This window comes from Panthera onca, chromosome A2 (assembly GCF_046562875.1).
Source record: "Panthera onca isolate mPanOnc1 chromosome A2, mPanOnc1 haplotype 2, whole genome shotgun sequence".
In the NCBI taxonomy this organism is placed as follows: domain Eukaryota; kingdom Metazoa; phylum Chordata; class Mammalia; order Carnivora; family Felidae; genus Panthera; species Panthera onca.
In genome coordinates, this window is record NC_138340.1 from 5,374,343 (window position 1) to 5,390,807 (window position 16,465).

The 16,465-nt window shown below is 45.9% G+C and overlaps 1 protein-coding gene across 1 annotated transcript; it reads right to left on the reverse strand.

The window, feature by feature from the left end:
- Positions 1-3,050: 3,050 nt before the first annotated feature.
- OR2Z1 (olfactory receptor family 2 subfamily Z member 1) lies at positions 3,051-4,356 on the reverse strand. Its single transcript, XM_060626754.2, has one exon. It carries the CDS (start codon positions 3,990-3,992, stop codon positions 3,051-3,053), a length of 942 nt encoding a protein of 313 aa, XP_060482737.2. The 5' UTR covers positions 3,993-4,356.
- Positions 4,357-16,465: the final 12,109 nt, after the last annotated feature.

Below are 16,465 nucleotides of genomic sequence, written 5' to 3' on the forward strand. Positions count from 1 at the left end.
CCACATTGGACTCTGTGCTGACAGTGTGGAGCCTACTTGAGATTTGCACTCTCTCCTCTCTGTCTGCCCCCACCCCGCCACCACTCATAGTCTTGCTCTTTCTCAAAATAAATAATAAACTTTTTTTTAAAATGGACAAAAGACTTGAACAGACATTTCTTCAAAGAAGAGGTGTGTGTGTGTGTGTGTGTGTGTGTGTGTGTGGCCAACAAGCACATGAAAAAATGTTCAACATCATTGGTCATTAAGGGAATGCAAATTAAAATTACAATAACATACACTCATACCCTCTAGGATGGCTATAATTTTAAAATGAAAAATAAAGGGGTGCCTGGCTGGCCCAGTTGGTAAGCATATGGCTCTTGATCTCAGGGTTGTGAGTTTGATCCCATGTTGGGTGTAGAGATTACTTAAAAATAAAATCTTTTTTGGGACACCTGCGTGGCTCAGTCGGTTAAGCATCCAACTTCGGCTCAGGTCATCATCTCAAAGTTTGTGAGTTTGAGCCCCTCATCAGGCTCTGTGCTGACAGTTTGGAGCTTGGAGCCTGCTTCAGATTCTGTGTCTCCCTCTCTCCCTGCTCATGCTCTCTCTCTCAAAAATAAATAAACATTAAAAAAATTAAAAATAAAATATTTTTAATGGAAAATAAGTGTTGGTTAGGATGTAAATAAATTGGAATCCTCGTGGAAACGTACAATGGTGCAACCACTTTCACAAGGGTGAAAAATTGTTCAGTGGTTCATCAAGAAGTTAAATGCAAAATTACCATATAACCCAGCAATTCAATCCCTAAGTATATACCAAAAAGGGTTAAAAACGGATATTTAAACAAAAGCATGTACATGAGTGTTCATAGCAGCACTATTCATACTCACCAAAAGGTGGAAATAGCCCAAATATCTATCAGTGGGTGAATGAACAAATCAAATATGGTATATCTATACAGTGGAGTGTTATTCAGCCATAGAAATGCAGTGCTGATACATACTACAACATGGATGAATCTTGAAAGCATTATACCAAGTAAAAGAATTTAGACACAAAAGGTTATATAGGGGCACCTGGGGAGCTCAGTGGGTTAAACATCTAACTTTGGTTCAGGTCATGATACAGCTCGTGAGTTCAAGCCCTGTGTGGGGCTCTCTGCTGTCAGCACAGAGCCCACTTCATATTGCATTATTTCATTGATGTGAAACATTTAAAATAGGTAAATGAATAGAGACAGAAAGCAGATTAGTGCTTGCCAGAGTATGGGGGGAATGGGCATGCTTAATGGGCATGGAGTCCCCTTTTGGGATGATGAAAATGTTTTGGAAATAGATAGAGGCAATGGTTGTGCAACATTGTGAATGTATTAAACACCATTGAATTGTACAGTTTAAAATGGCTAATTTTATATTATGTGAAATCTACTTGAATAAAAAAGATTGTCAGATTGAATAAAAAAACAAGACCCAGTTCTATGATGCTGCCTACAATAAATGTACTTTAATGTTTACTTATTTTTGAGGGGAGAGTGCAGAAAAAGAGGGAGACACAGAATCCAAAACAGGCTCCAGGCTCTAAGCTGTCAGCACAGAGCCCGATGCGGGGCTCGAACTCACGGACTGTGAGATCATGACCCTGAGCCGAAGTCGGACACTTCACCGACTAAGCGACCCAGGCGCCTCAAATGTACTTTAAATAGAATGACATAAACAGGTAAAATTATGGAACAAAATATGCCATGCTAATACCAGTCAAAAGAAAGCTTAAAAGCTGCATCAATAAAGGAGAAAGTATATTTAAGAGCAAATATGATGCATCCATACAGTAAGATACTGCTTGATATCTATGATAAACTTGATAAACTAAGAGTACATACAACAAGAATGAATCTCAGAATAACAATGTTGAGTGAAAGAAGCTACACAAAAACAGAGTATATACTCTGCAATTCCATTTATATGAAACTCCACAAAATGCAAACTGATCTATGGTGACAAAGCAGATCAGTGACTGCTTGGAAAGGATGGGAGAAAGGAGTGACAAAGAAGCAGAAGGAAACTATTGGGAGTGATGTGTACTTTCACTGCCTCGATAGTGGTAATTGTTGTACACACATATACATAAGTCAAAACTCATCAGATTTTACACTTTAAATATGTAACCACCTTGTTGTATGTCAATTTTACCTCAGTAAAGCTGTTAAAGTATTTTTTAAGTTGACTATTGCCTAACAGCTGGATATTTATCCACAAGAAGTTAAAATAAGCACCCCTCCCCCCCAAAAAAAATATTAAGTGTTTGTTGACAAAATAACCAGACCCTGGTCAAGAGCGGACATCTTCATAAGACTCAAAGTTAACAAATATTTTATAAATACTGTTAAATTTCACACACACACCCCTTACCATTCAAAGGAGCAACTCACATTTTCAAGAATCTGGTGGTCTTCCATATATTCTCTGGCCCAACCACCATCCCAGCACACATACACACACACTAAACCTATAAAAATGAGGAGGTCACTGCTTCATATAGTCACACAGTCTCTTGGGGGCTGTCTTTGGCCTCAGAGAACCATGGGTTCAAGTCACAGCTCTACCACTTTCTGAAAGTGTGACCATCTGTAAGTTATTTTCCCTCTTGAGTCTTGTTTCTCTTACACATAAACATCATGAAAGTCCTACATCTCAAAAGCCATTGTTAAGGACAGAATAACATTCATTTAGCAGGTAAAATGGTCAACAAGTGCTCATTAGTACTAATATAATTATCAACAGGGAGATCTCAACTTTACAAAGCAAGGCCCTCTATTCATGTAAATAGTACTAAAGAATAGAGGCAGAATCTACTATAAGTGATTGGGACAGCTACCTTTGTTTTCCACAAGTCCATGGAAGGAAACATGAACCCAACAAGTCATAGGATGGGAAGAAGCTGGACAGGCCCTTAGCCTTGACTATAAGGCTCTGGTAGCTGGACCACAAATTGGTGCTTTGGGGAAATGGGAGTGGGGGGATGAAGAACCGCTGGGATCACGCCAGCAACCCCCTGGGTGGTCATCACTTTGGCCTGAGCCCAGCTCTGCTGAGCATTTTGACCAAAGCCATCCGCACCTCCCGATTTCTCAGACTGTAGATAAGGGGGTTGAGTGTGGGAGTGACAAGGCTGTAGAATAGGGAGACCACGTTGTCCTGGTGTGGGCTGTGGTAGGCACCCGGCACCATGTACATGAACACGGCAGCACCATAAAAGAGTCCCACTACTGTGATGTGCGAGGAGCAGGTGGTGAAGGCCTTGTTTCTGGCCTCCTCAGAGCGCATGCGTATAACGGCCCCCAGCACGTGGCCATAGGAGATGGCAATGAGGGAAAGGGGAAGGACAAGGATCAGCACCCCAGAGGTGGACAGCGCCAACTCGTAGGCGGAGGTGTCTGCACAGGAGAGCTTCAGCAGGGCTGGGACCTCGCAGAAGAAGTGGTCCACGATGCGGGAGGCACAGTAGGGGAAGTGCAGAGTGATGGAGGTCTGAATGGAGGCATTGAGCACACCTGCCAGCCAGGAGGAGCCCACCATGAGCAGGCACACCTGACGCCTCATGAGCACAGGATACTGTAGAGGGTGACACACAGCAACATAACGGTCATAGGACATCAGGGCCAACAGGATGCCCTCAGCCACACCCAACAGGGTCAGGAAGAATATTTGAGCTGCACAACCCTCAAAGGAGATGGAAGCTTCTCCCTGCAGGAAGTGGGATGCCATCTTGGGGATGGCGACCAGGGGAAAGCCAACATCAAACACAGAGAGCTGACTGAGAAGAAAGTACATGGGTGTGTGGAGCCGGGAGTCCATGCGGATCAGGAAGAGCAGAATGGTATTTCCCAGGAGGCCCACGGTAAACGTGGCAGCCACCAGGGAGAAGAGTAGCTGACGTGAACCTGAGTGACTGAAGAGGCCCACTAGAATGAAGTCAGAGGTCACTGACTGATTCGCATCCCCCATGTTTCACACAACGTACTTTTGCTGTAGGAAGGATACCAATGGCAAGATGCCTGAGTGGGGATGGCAAATAAGTTTCTACCCACGTGCCAACTGCCTCCACTTGGTAGTGGCTGCCTGGAGAAGTATTACAAGGTCACAGCTAGAATCAGCGGTTGGAAATGCCATAATCAGTGAATGACGTCTGTCACAGGCATGGGATGGGACAGCAACAACTTGCATCTCTGAACAAGATACTTGGTCACACCCTAGTAAAGAGCGACACACTGATTCTTGAGGTCCAAACATTGAAGTCCAAGTCAAAGATGGTAACTCAGCTCCAGTAGAATGTTTCAATACCTCTCCTTCCAATGGTCCTGGGGCCAAAGCAGAGGTGAGATTCCAAAAAGGCTGGGTGGTGAAATGGAGGGTGACGGAGCCAAAGCAATAAACCAAGGAAGAAAACAGAGAAAGGTCTAGGTCCAAGAGCCTGGATGAGAATACAGGGGAAAGAGAAATCAATGATGAGTCTGTACTGGGTCAAACTGAGGGTATGAATCTCCAGAGGGCGTGAGCCACAGAGGGTGGCTATGGGTGACAGCAGGTTGGGGAATCAAACAGCCTGGAGTTGGGTGGGGAGAGGAGTTGTCAGTCAGCTCAGCTGTTATTGGTGATTTTGTTGCATTGGGTGAAGAGTAGTGACCTGTGGACAGTCTGACTCAATTTCAAGGAAGGTACCAGGCCTAGAAGTTTGTCTCTAGTATCACCTGGGCGAATGAGGCAGACAAAAAAGATGATCACGGATTAGAGGGAGCTACACACTTAAACTGGGAATACTTAATTCTCCTGGCACCCTCCAAGCCTCCGGGCAAACCGAGCTTGCCCTGGAATCCCATGCACCACCCACAACTCCAACAGTGGACAGTGCAAGACCAAAAGAATGTCTATTCCCAACTGCAGGTAATTAGAGAATCAACAAGACTGGCCATTTAAGGGCAAGTGGATTTTACAGAGGGCCTCACTGGAGCTTTTTCCTAAGGCTTCCATCCTCACTCAGAAGGCCTTAAAGGCTGTTTAATTATCCACCACCCTGATTTTCCCATCACATCCAAGCTCCCAACCTACCATTCACCCATGCATTCAATAAAATTGGGCCTAAGATAAGCTGGGCATAAGATATCCAGAGGTGAAGCACCCTAGGCAAGGTCCCTCTACCTGCACCCCACATACTCCATCAGGATACTGATGAGAAACAAGGAGATAAATGGACAAGATCTTTGTGATAGAGGGAAAGTACATTGAGGGAAGTGAATAGGATGTTCTGTAGGAAATGACTGCTAACACCACAGGGCATAGTCAGAGAAGTGTCTTGGGACAGATGCCCTCAGTATCTGAAGAGCTTCTATGAGAGGGATGCTGTGTCAGAGAACCAAGTGCCTCCTGATACTGGGAGGTGAATGTTAGTGAAGCCAGATGGGTGCTTCACCCTAACAAAGAACTTTCTAACCGTGAAATCCAACCAAAAATGGAATGGGCTGCCTCACTGGCAGCATTTTCCAAAGTCAGTTGATGATGTTAGGAAGTTAAGATAATAGTCCTGTGGTTATAAAAGTTAGAGTTTGAGAAGGAAAGTGAGCATTGATCAAGTCATGTCAGAATAGTCTAATCAACAACATAATGGAGACACATGCGTGAGGCTTTGGGTACCAAGGGGATGAAATTCTGCCTTGGGTGGGGTCAGAGAGGACTTCACAGAGGAGGCATTGGAGCTGGGTTTTGAAGATCAGGTAGGAGTTTTACAGGCAGCCAGAAGAAGGAAAGTTGTTCCAGGCAGAAGAAATAGACCACACAGAATTATTGCTTAGGAGAGTGTACCCAAGGGTCGGATTAAAATGAGCTTGGATCCCAGCTCAACTAGTTTGTAGCGGCTCGACCTTGGGTATCTACTTAACCTCAGTTTCTTCATCCATCAAATGGATGACAGTAATCTATGTTAAAGCACAGTTGTAAAGATTAAAGGATGAATGTTCAGAGCTCAGTGTCTGACATGTGGCAAGTGCTCAATAAATATATATAAATTGATATAATTTACATAAATATAATTATACATAAAATCTACAAATTATATAATTGTTATAGAATTATTACTAATTCTCTAGAGAGGAAATGCATTAGAGATTGCTAGTTGATGCGTGCTTAGCACAAGCCCAGACACATAAAACCTTCTCAGTGTTGGCTGATTGTTATTATCACTCAACATTGTGGCTCCTTCCATGGTCTGACCCTGTCCAGCTCCGTCAATCTCTTTAGTGCTTCTCTGTGATGCCCTCGTCCTGTGTAGAAACCCACCTGCCCCTTCTCTGGCCTCTAAGACCCCTTAGCAGCGTCTCCCAAACTCCACTCAACCCCAGATCCATTAGCCTACAGCAGGGTTTTTCCACCGTGGCGTTATCTGGGGACAGATAATTTTTTGTGGTGGGAAACTGTTCTGTGCATTGTATGAAGTTTAGCAGCATCCCTGGATCTCAACCCACGAGATGCCAAGAGCATCCCCCACCACTGCCTGTCATCATGAAAACCAAAACTGGCTCCATATGTCCTCAGGGAGGCAGAATCACCCCTTGTTGAGAACCTCTGGCTTAAAGACAGGATAATTGTAACCTGTACATTTTCCTCAATTCCTCTTCCAGATGTTTATTCTTAAATTAGATTAAGCTCAGACCCCGCATAAATCCTGGGAATATCTTACTATTTCCATGACTCCCTACAGAAAAAAAATTAATTCTTGCAATTTTTCTGCCATCTTATAGCCAACCAACCCCCCCCCCCACAAACACCAAGTATCCCAGCCAGTGAAATAGCTTTTACTACAGGCTCCTGTCAAGGGCTATTTAAATGTCCAAATGAACCTGATCTCACTCTATCATTCACATAGACTCACCCTAAAAGAAACCGACACCAATTAAGGACTGACTGACACCAATTAAGGACTGTCCAATTAAGGACTCACTTAGCAAGCATCTGGCTAAGTGTTTTGTGTGCTTCACACTTTAATCTTCAAGTCTTGGAGATGGTTGCACAACAATATGAATGTACTTAATGCTCTGAATAGTACACTTAAAAGTGGTTAAAACTGTAAATTTGTTACATGTATTTTATCACAATTTGACCCCTGCCTGTAGGCATTGTTTTATCTGCATTTTTTTTTACAAGAAGACATATGTGGGTTCAGAGAAGTGTAGGGAGTTTCCCAGCACCACCCAGCAAAGAAGTAACAGCTGAAATCTAAACAGAATAGGAATCTGATTCCAAAGTCCCTGTTTTCCCCTTTGCATACTGCACACTCCCCCAAGCACCATAATACACATTTCAGAATTTGTTACACATATTTACATACTCAGTCCTGTGTGCCCCCAAACAAGCCTTTCCTTTGAGGGTGCCCAGATGTTCCCCCCTGTTATGCAAACAATTCCTGGGTTCTTGGTATCTTGGTGGCTGGAGATTCTGGTTGTGATCCCCTTGTGTCCTGAGCTTTTGACAAACTCTTTCCCCTCAAGACCTCTTCCTGAAGAAGATTGCCATCCACCCAGCCTCTGCCCTGCAAGTGAGACAGGCAGGGGTGGGAAGAGGTAGCCATGAGTTACTCAAATCTGGGCTGGATCACCTGGGACTCTTAAATCAGTACTTTTCTTCTGGCTTGAAGAGAAGCCCTTTGGGCAAGTTTCCAAGATGCTCCTTCACCACTTCCTTTCCCCACTGTCCTCAGTAATGCCAAAATGTGGGTCTGGGGGGGGGGGGTCTCTTTGCTGACGCCAAGAGACCAAGGAAAAGACACTGGCATTATTCACCTTCCTGTTGCCCATACAACTTCCCATCTCCCCACCATGACTAGACATGATCTGGGCCCTTGGTAACCTAGCTACTCAAATGCAATTTGCAGGACCCTGCCATTTACATTGTCCGTTTATCCTCACATTTGATTACACCAGCTCAAGGATCCACAGCAGAGCTCGCTCAATAAATACTTGTTGAGTGTATCCATCCTGTAAGGGAAGCGATATTTTTGTTGGAACTAATGCTACCAATACATGGGCTGAGGAAGGGGACGTGACTTACCGGAAGTCACACAGCTACTGAGAGGGCCGTCTAGGATTTGGAATCAGCACATCCCTGGAAGTGGTTTCTTTCTTGCAGTCGATGCTCAGCTCTTGCGTCCAGGAAGTCAGAACTGAGAACTCCTTTGGGGAGGATCCCTGCTGTGGATGGCCAGTCCTCAGGAGGGAAGCTGAGGGTGCCCCCAACCCATGCCAGATGGGTGGTTCTGACCAAGGTCAGGGGCCCATGTCTGGCTGCTTCCAACAGCTTTTATGGAAAGTCAACACGAGATGACCTTCAACATGGATTGAACATCCACATGGATCACCTTCTGCCATCTAGAGGCCTGGCCACCTTGGGTTCATAGCAGTGAAGACAGACAAGGAAAGAATAAACACTCAGTATAACAACTTCCTGCAGGTTGGCAAAAGTCAAAGAGGTGGACAAGAACTCATCCTTCCATCCAATGCCCGTCAACCCAACAAGTCTACGGAAAACAATATCAGCAGCTCTTCAGATCCATCCTGCCACCAATGTCTAATCTCTAAATCATGCCTGGAGCTTCAACATCCCCACAAGCCTGGGCTCCAAGTTCTTGCCCCCCACCCAGCAGGGTCTGCATGTGGTATGAAGGACCTTTCTCAATACCCCATAAGCAGGTCAACACCTCTCATTCTAGGACAGCCCCTGATAAAATCTCCCTCGATTCCAGCATCAACCAGTGCTGCCTGTCTATGCAGAAACAGACATCATCATCTGGGGAATAGATGTCATGATCTGGGGGTGGGGACTCCATGGAGACCTGTCGCATCAGAAACCCCTATCTGCAAGAGAGGAAATTAGTTGCAGTGGGAGCCTAGAGCCCTTGATATTTTGTCCCTGGAGGCTGTGGAAAAATATTCATCTCTCAACTACAGGAAGGATGGTCAGCACTGATGTCAGTAAATGGATGTAACAGATGTCCAAGTCTTTTGTTTGGGTCTAACCAGGAGGAGTAGATGAGGAATCCATTGCTGCAAATGGATCCCATGCTCGAAAAAAAAAATTTCTTTTTCATGTCCAGGAGGTTTCTTCTGAGTTAAATAATGAGGCAGGTATGGTGGTAAAACGCCCAAGAGGCAACTTCCCTGGGTGGAGGCATTTCCTCCTCTAGGGGCCTCCAAGACTCAGGAGATGCAATGATCCAAAGACAGATGGTTCTAGTGCCTGTGAGCTTATTGTGTATCCACAGCTGAGCCAAGAGAAAGGGGAGAGCCCAGAGAGCCAAGCTACCTTAGGCAGGGATGCCCAGTGCAGGAAGTCACAGACAAGCCTCCCGAGGCCAAGTGAGTGACCGGGAGTGTTGCTCAAACCAAAGCTGAATCAGAAAGATGGAAACTAGTGGAATCAGGATAGAAGCAGGAATGAGTGACCTGGGTTAAGGACTTGATATATAGTAGAGGCAACTACCAGCCAATTCCTTGTGCTGTGCCACCTGCCGTACACCCAAGCCCATGGCAGGCATTAGTAATTGGCTTCATGGCTTTCTACTTCTGAGCCTGGATGGAGCTTCCCAACTCGGCATGCCAAACAGTCAGCCCTTACAAATTGGATTTGACATTCGCCATGAAATTTTTCCAAGCAGATAACTAGACCGGTACTCAAAGCAGTTGTGACAGTCTGTATGTAGACAAGGAGTTTGCACCAGAAAGTTATTCAACACACTGCTCCCTTAACTGAGAACATCTTCCTCTGGAAGAAATGCCAGCTGAACTAAATCATAGTTATATTGTTCATTTACAGTCTGTTTCAAGGTCCTGTTTTCCTCAAGGGCCACTATCAGTTCATGGGCTACACTTGGAGTAACACTGCCACAGACCGTGAGTTCCTTGACAGCAAGACTCCTGCGACTACTCGTTTCTGTGTCACTGGTACCCAAAGCACATGGACACATGGATGTTTATGGAACAGGAAGGGCTGGAACAGACAGGATTTGGGGAAGAGAAATCAAGATATGGAGTAGTGGGGAGTGGGTCTTGAATCCTCAACACCTAGCATGTTGAACTGCATCAAGAGTGGATGGAAGGAAGGAAGGAAGGAAGGAAGGAAGGAAGGAAGGAGGGAGGGAGGGAGGGAGGAAGGAAGGAAGGAGGGAGGGAGGGAGGGAAGGAGGGAAGGAAGGAGGGAGGGAGGGAGGGAAGGAGGGAAGGAAGGAGGGAGGGAGGGAGGAAGGGAGGAAGGGAGGAAGGAAGGAGGGAGGGAGGGAGGGAAGGAGGGAAGGAAGGAAGGAGGGAAGGAGGGAAGGAAGGAAGGAATAAAGGAAGGAAGGAGGGAGGGAGAGAAGGAGGGAAGGAAGGAGGGAGGGAAGGAAGGAAGGAATAAAGGAAGGAAGGAGTGAGGGAGAGAGAGAAGGAAGGAAGGAGGGAGGAAAGGAAGGAAGGAAGGAGGGAGGGAAGGAAGGAAGGAGGGAGGGAAGGAAGGAAGGAGGGAGGGAAGGAAGGAGGGAGGGAAAGAAGGAAGGAGGGAAAGAAGGAAGGAGGGAAGGAAGGAAGGAGGGAGGGAAGGAAGGAGGGAAGGAAGGAGGAAGGGAAGAAAGGAAGGAGGGAGGGAGGGAGAGAGAGAAGGAGGGAAGGAAGGAAGGAGGGAGGGAAGGAGGGAGGGAAGGAAGGAAGGAGGGAGGGAGGGAGAGAAGGAGGGAAGGAAGGAGGGAGGGAAGGAAGGAAGGAGGGAGGGAGGAAGGAAGGAAGGAAGGGAGGAAGGAAGGAGGAAGGAAAGAAAGAAGGAAGGAGGAAAGGAAGGAGGGAGGGAAGGAAGGAGGGAAGGAAGGAAGGAGGGAGGGAAGGAAGGAGGGAAAGAAGGAATGAGGGTAAGAAGGAAGGAAGGAAGGAAGGAAGGGAGGAAGGGAGGGAAGGAAGGAAGGAAGAAGGAAGGAAGGAAGGAGTGAGGGAGGGAAGGAAGGAAGGAAGGAGCCATGCTTAAAGTAATTTGCCCTTTTATGTTGACAAGCCATCATCACCTTTTTCTTTGGAGGAGATAAGCCTAAGATTATGGAAATCGCTAGAAAATAATTATGAAACAGCAAGTCTTTTCTCAGTTTTTCTAACTTTTTACCTGAAAATTTTTAAATGTGCAGAAAAGCACATCCATATATCTCTCACCATTTCTTCTCTCTTTATATGCACATAAACACACACACACTTCTTTTATTGAGATGAAACTCACATAAGCACACAATTAATACTTTTAAAGAGTACAATTCGGCGGGACTTAGTACATTCACAGTGCTGTGCACCCATCACCTTGATCTAGTTCCAAAACATTTTTGTCCTCCCAAGGAGACCCCATGCTCATGAAACAGTCACTCCCATTAACCCCAGACTGCTGTCTGTATCCACAGATTTTACCTATTGTGGATATTCCATATTAATAGAATCATACAATCGGTGACCTTTTGCGTCTGAATTCTTTTGCTCAGCATAATATTTTTGAGGCCCATCCAGGCTGAATCATATCCCCTTAAAATTCATATGTGGAAATTCTAAACCACCCCCCCCCCCAGGACATCGGAACATGATTGTCTTTAGAGATAAGGTCTTTAAATGACTAATTAAATTGAAATGAGACCATTAGGGCAGGCCCTAATTCAATAAGACCTGGGTCCTTATACCAGAGATTAGCTAGAACATCAGCAAGATGGCAGGCAGAATGGGGAGCCTCAGACTTCCTTTCCCACGGGGACACACCAATTCAACCACACATGGATTGAGTCCCTTTGTGAAAAGTTCAGACACTACTTGAGGGGCTCCTGCACCCCCTCAAGCATGAGACCGGTTGCATCGAAGCCAGCAGGAAAGTACCTGGCACCTTCTCAGCATAATCTCTCCCCGACCACAGCACCACACAATCAGGAGGAAGCCCCCCAGCCGCCCTCTGATCCTTGAGGAGGGAAGGAAAGGACTGGGCTGTAATCTAAAATTTGAAGGGGGCTGCCTGAGGGACTGATTTCTGTTATGCCTGAGTCTGAGCACTGGTGGGAAGGTGGCCTAGATCCAAAGCCACTGAGAACAAAGGTGAGGATTTGGACAAGTATGTCCTCACTGGCTGCAGACCTTGACCTACCTCAACACAGAGCAAGTGGAACACACAACCCAAGTCCTAGCTGCCTGTGCAGGGAAAGAATTGGACCATTCAGCCAACATTCGGGGTAGCTACCCAAAGAACTGGCTTCTGTGAGAGAGTCTTTTCTGGGAATCAACCAGTCCAAAACAAAACAAAAAACAAAACAAAACAAAACACAAACACCTAACAACAACAACACATCTACCATTAAGGAAGCTTCAAGGAAATAACCCACCCAGATCACCCTGAATAGAGAAACAAAGTAAATGAGACTAACTCGTGTGCACAGAGCTTGCAAACACTGTTTTACCCAATTAACCAAACAGTATCAAGGGACAGAGACCACACAACAGTCATATTGAAACTGAAAGCACTTTAGAGGAAACAGACTGAGGGAAGAAATCAAAAAGAAACTCTTAGTAACATTAGAGCTATAACTGGCTAGAACCCAGAGGTATAACTAAAAAGACTGTATATGTGAAAAAAAATATATTTTTTCTTTAAAGAAAAAGATCTGTTAGAATTTTTTTTAATGATATGAGAAATGAAAAAACTCAATAGTAGGATTAAAATACAAAATGGGGGTGGGGGGCGCCTGGGCGGGGGGGGGGGGGGGGGCTCAGTCTATTGAACATCCAACTCAGCTCAGGTCATGATCCCAGGGTCACAGGATGGAACCCCACGTGGGATCTCCGTACTGAGCATGATGCCTGCTTGGAATTCTCTCTCTACCCCTGTTCTCTCTCTCTCTCTCACAAAATTATTTAAAAAAAAAAAAAAATATATATATATATATATATATATATATAGTTGTGTGTGTGTGTATATATATATATATATATATATATATATACTATATATATAGTATAGTATAGGAAAACACCACAAAAGAACAAAAAAAAAAAACACAAAGGAACAAAAAGACGCAGAGAAAAACAGTAAAGAAATAGTAAATCAGAGAATCAATCCAGATGGCCCAATATCAAAACAGTAGGCATTTCAGAAGTATGGAAATATGGGACAAGAAGTGTTTCCTGAATGAAACTTGTGAATTTCAAGATTCAAAACTGCTCACTCGTATGTGGAATTTAAGAAACAAAACATAGGGGAAGGGAAGGAAAAATAAGATAAAAACAGAGGGGGAGGCAAACCACAAGAGACTCTTAACTTAGAGAACAAACTGAGGGTTGCTGGAGGGCAGGTGGATTAAATGGCTGATGGGCATTGAGGAGGGCATTTGTGATGCGCACTGGGTGTTTTATGTAAGCGATGAACCACTGAATTCTACTCCGGAAACCAATACAACGCTATATATTAACTAACTTGAATTTAAATAAATTTTGTAAAGAAAAAAAAAATTGCTCAGCAGAATAAACAAAAAGAATGTACCCTATGGGATGCCGGGTGACTCAGTCGGTTAAGCGTCCAACTTCAGCTCAGGTCATGATCTCACGGTTCGTGAGTTCGAGCCCCGCGTCGGGCTCTGTGCTGATGGCTCGGAGCCTGGAGCCTGCTTCAGATTCTGTCTCTCTCTCTCTCTCTCTCTCCGCCCCTCCCCTGCTCGTGCTCTGTCTCCCTCTCAAAACTATTCTTTTAAAGAAAGTTTTGAGACATTTACATAAATGTGAAAGCTTCGGATTAAAAAACAAAACCATAAACAGAAAAAGGCTGTTTCTTGCCAGCACACCTGGCCAAAACTCATCTGCCAACACCAGCAACACCTGCGTAAAAGCTCTGCGTGAAGAACCACAGATGGCAGAACCGGTCCCATCCTCCCTGGAGAGACTGTGTCACTAAAAACCACATGGTGTGATGGACCTCACCCAGAAAGATGACGTGAAACGTCCCGATGTTTTGTCCACAGGCTGGTGAAACGAGACCTGCCCCTACGTAGCGTTATGCGTCCTGTTTGCAAGGGACAAAGGTGAAAGGCAAGTCTCCTGCTGGTTCCTTCTGTACCTCGCTCTGCAGTCCACTGAGCTGGGGCCGGGAGCAGACCCGTCTCACAGGGATTCCTGATAACACCTCCCTGGAATGCGTCACCCCCCACTGGGCCCACCAGCTCCTCCTCCATCCAAGCAGTGAGGAACAACCCGTCAAGGGGCCGAAGGCATTGCATCCAAAGCCCCTTCTGGCTTCTCCTTCCCACTGCAGAGAACGTTGATTACAGCGGAGTCAGGTGCCACATATCTAAAATTTGTCCCAGCAGAACATGAGAAAACAATGGCACTCAGCCCTTAATGGGCCACAGGAATGGTGGAGAGAGCACGGGCATCGGTGACCAAGGGGTGCTGGGCAGGGCCCTCCAAACACCACGGAACATTCTGAGTGGAAGGCTGAGGGGAGGAGTCTGTTTTAAGATAGAGGTTTATTATGATCCGGGCATGTGAGGCCAATGGGTTAGGAGAGCACCGCCATTGAAAGGCTGCCTTGTTACTCACAGTTCCCAAGGGGAGGGGTTGTGGCACACCATCGGGGTCCCCTCAGAGAAGCACCAGGGTCAGGCAGGAGACAGGCTTAGGACCCCCTAGTTTGAATAATTTCAGGGGCTGTCCCTTGTCGTCTGGTACCTGGCTCTGGGGTGGTCAGTGGAGGACAGCGGCCCTGAGTGTGAAAGCCCCGCAGAGGAGGGGGAAGGGAACATGGGCTCTGGATTGCATGCTTTGCCCACGAAAGGTACACTGGGAAACAAGGTGTGTGCCATCTCTAGGAATTAGCTAGCCCTGGGCGGGGAGTCTCTCCCAAGTGAGCAAGGCCCCAAGGTGTCCAAGCACCAAAAATATAGAATGAAAAGGCATGATCGATACAATGTTTCCATTTGCTCTCCGGGGTTTATGGCAAGATTGCTCGGCTAATCAGTGGTTCTCAGTACGGGTTACACAGTAGATTCACCTGGGAGTTTTTGACGATGTGACGCTTGGTTCCCACTGCAGGTCACGTGGGTCAGCAGTGCTGGGGAGTGGTACCTCCAAACTGAAGAATGGTCAGAACTGCTCACTCAACAGAGCTAGAGAGGGGAGCCTGGGTCCCGGCAAAAGCGGCATTTCCCCCACGTGAACAACACGCTCAACTCAGCAACCTGATCCTCTCTGGGGAGAGATCCACAGACGGCTTCCGTTGTGTTTGTTGTGGTGTTGTTGCCTGTGTTGGGTGGATACACACAGGCACTTGAATGTGTGTGTAGATACGTGTATATGTATACGTGTGTGTGTTCAGTCAAGCCTCATTATTCAGAGTCCACATTTGAGAATCCACCTACTGATTTTTTTTGTGGTTTATTTATTTTGAGAAAGAGAGAAATACAAGACAGGCAGAGAGAGAGGGAGAGAGAGAGGTTCCCAAGCAGGCTCCCCACCGGTAGTGCAGAGCCTGATGCAGGGCTCAAACTCATGCACCGTGAGATCATGACCTGAGCCGAAACCAAGAGTCCGCTGCTCCACCGACTGAGCCCCCCAGGAGCCCTACTTGAATTTATTTGTAATCGCAAACTCAGTACTTCTGGGACTTTCACGGTCATTTGCAGACACACACAGAGCAACAAAAAATCTGAGTTGCCTACATGCTTCTTGCCCACCGAGATCCAACAAGGCAAATGGTGTGCTTTCTTGTTCTGCTCTCAGACCATACACAAGCGCCCTTTTCACGGTCTGTTTAGTGCCTCAGGTTTCACAGTTTTGTACTTTCCATCCATGGTTTCACTGTTTAAATTGGCCCAAAGCATAGTGCTGCCTAGAGCTCCCTCGTGCAAGAAGGCTGTGCTGTGCCTTGCAGAGAAAATGCATGTGCTAGACAAGCTTCATTCAGGCTTCAGGTATAGTGAGTGATGTTGGCTGTGAGTTCAGTGTTACTAAGGTCAATAATGTATATTGAATGTATCTTTAAACAGAAACACACAGGGGCACCTGGGTGGTTCAGTTAAGCGTCCAACTTCAGCTCAGGTCATGTTCTCACAGTTCGTGGGTTCAAGCCCCGCGTCGGGCTCTGTGCTGACAGCTCAGAGCCTGGAACCTGCTTCGGATTCTGTGTCTCCCTCTCTCTCTCTGCCCCTTCCCTGTTCTCCCTCTCTCTTGCTCTCAAAAATAAGTAAACATTAAAAAAATTAAATAAAAAAAGAAGCATGCCTTCTAATTTAAACAGATCACTTGACTAGCTGATGAAAAGGTAACCAGAGTTCAGTAGTCACTAACTCCGTGTGAGTCGTGACGTTGTAGAACATTAACCACCACAATAAACAAAGACAAGCAGTCACTGATGGCCTGAGCAGTCTTGCTATAAACCCTGGAGAACAAATAGGAACACTATAT

What these genes read in the sequence shown, in the direction of transcription:
- OR2Z1 (XM_060626754.2), bottom strand. Translation starts at nt 3,992, where the DNA reads ATGGGGGATGCGAATCAGTCAGTGACCTCTGACTTCATTCTAGTGGGC.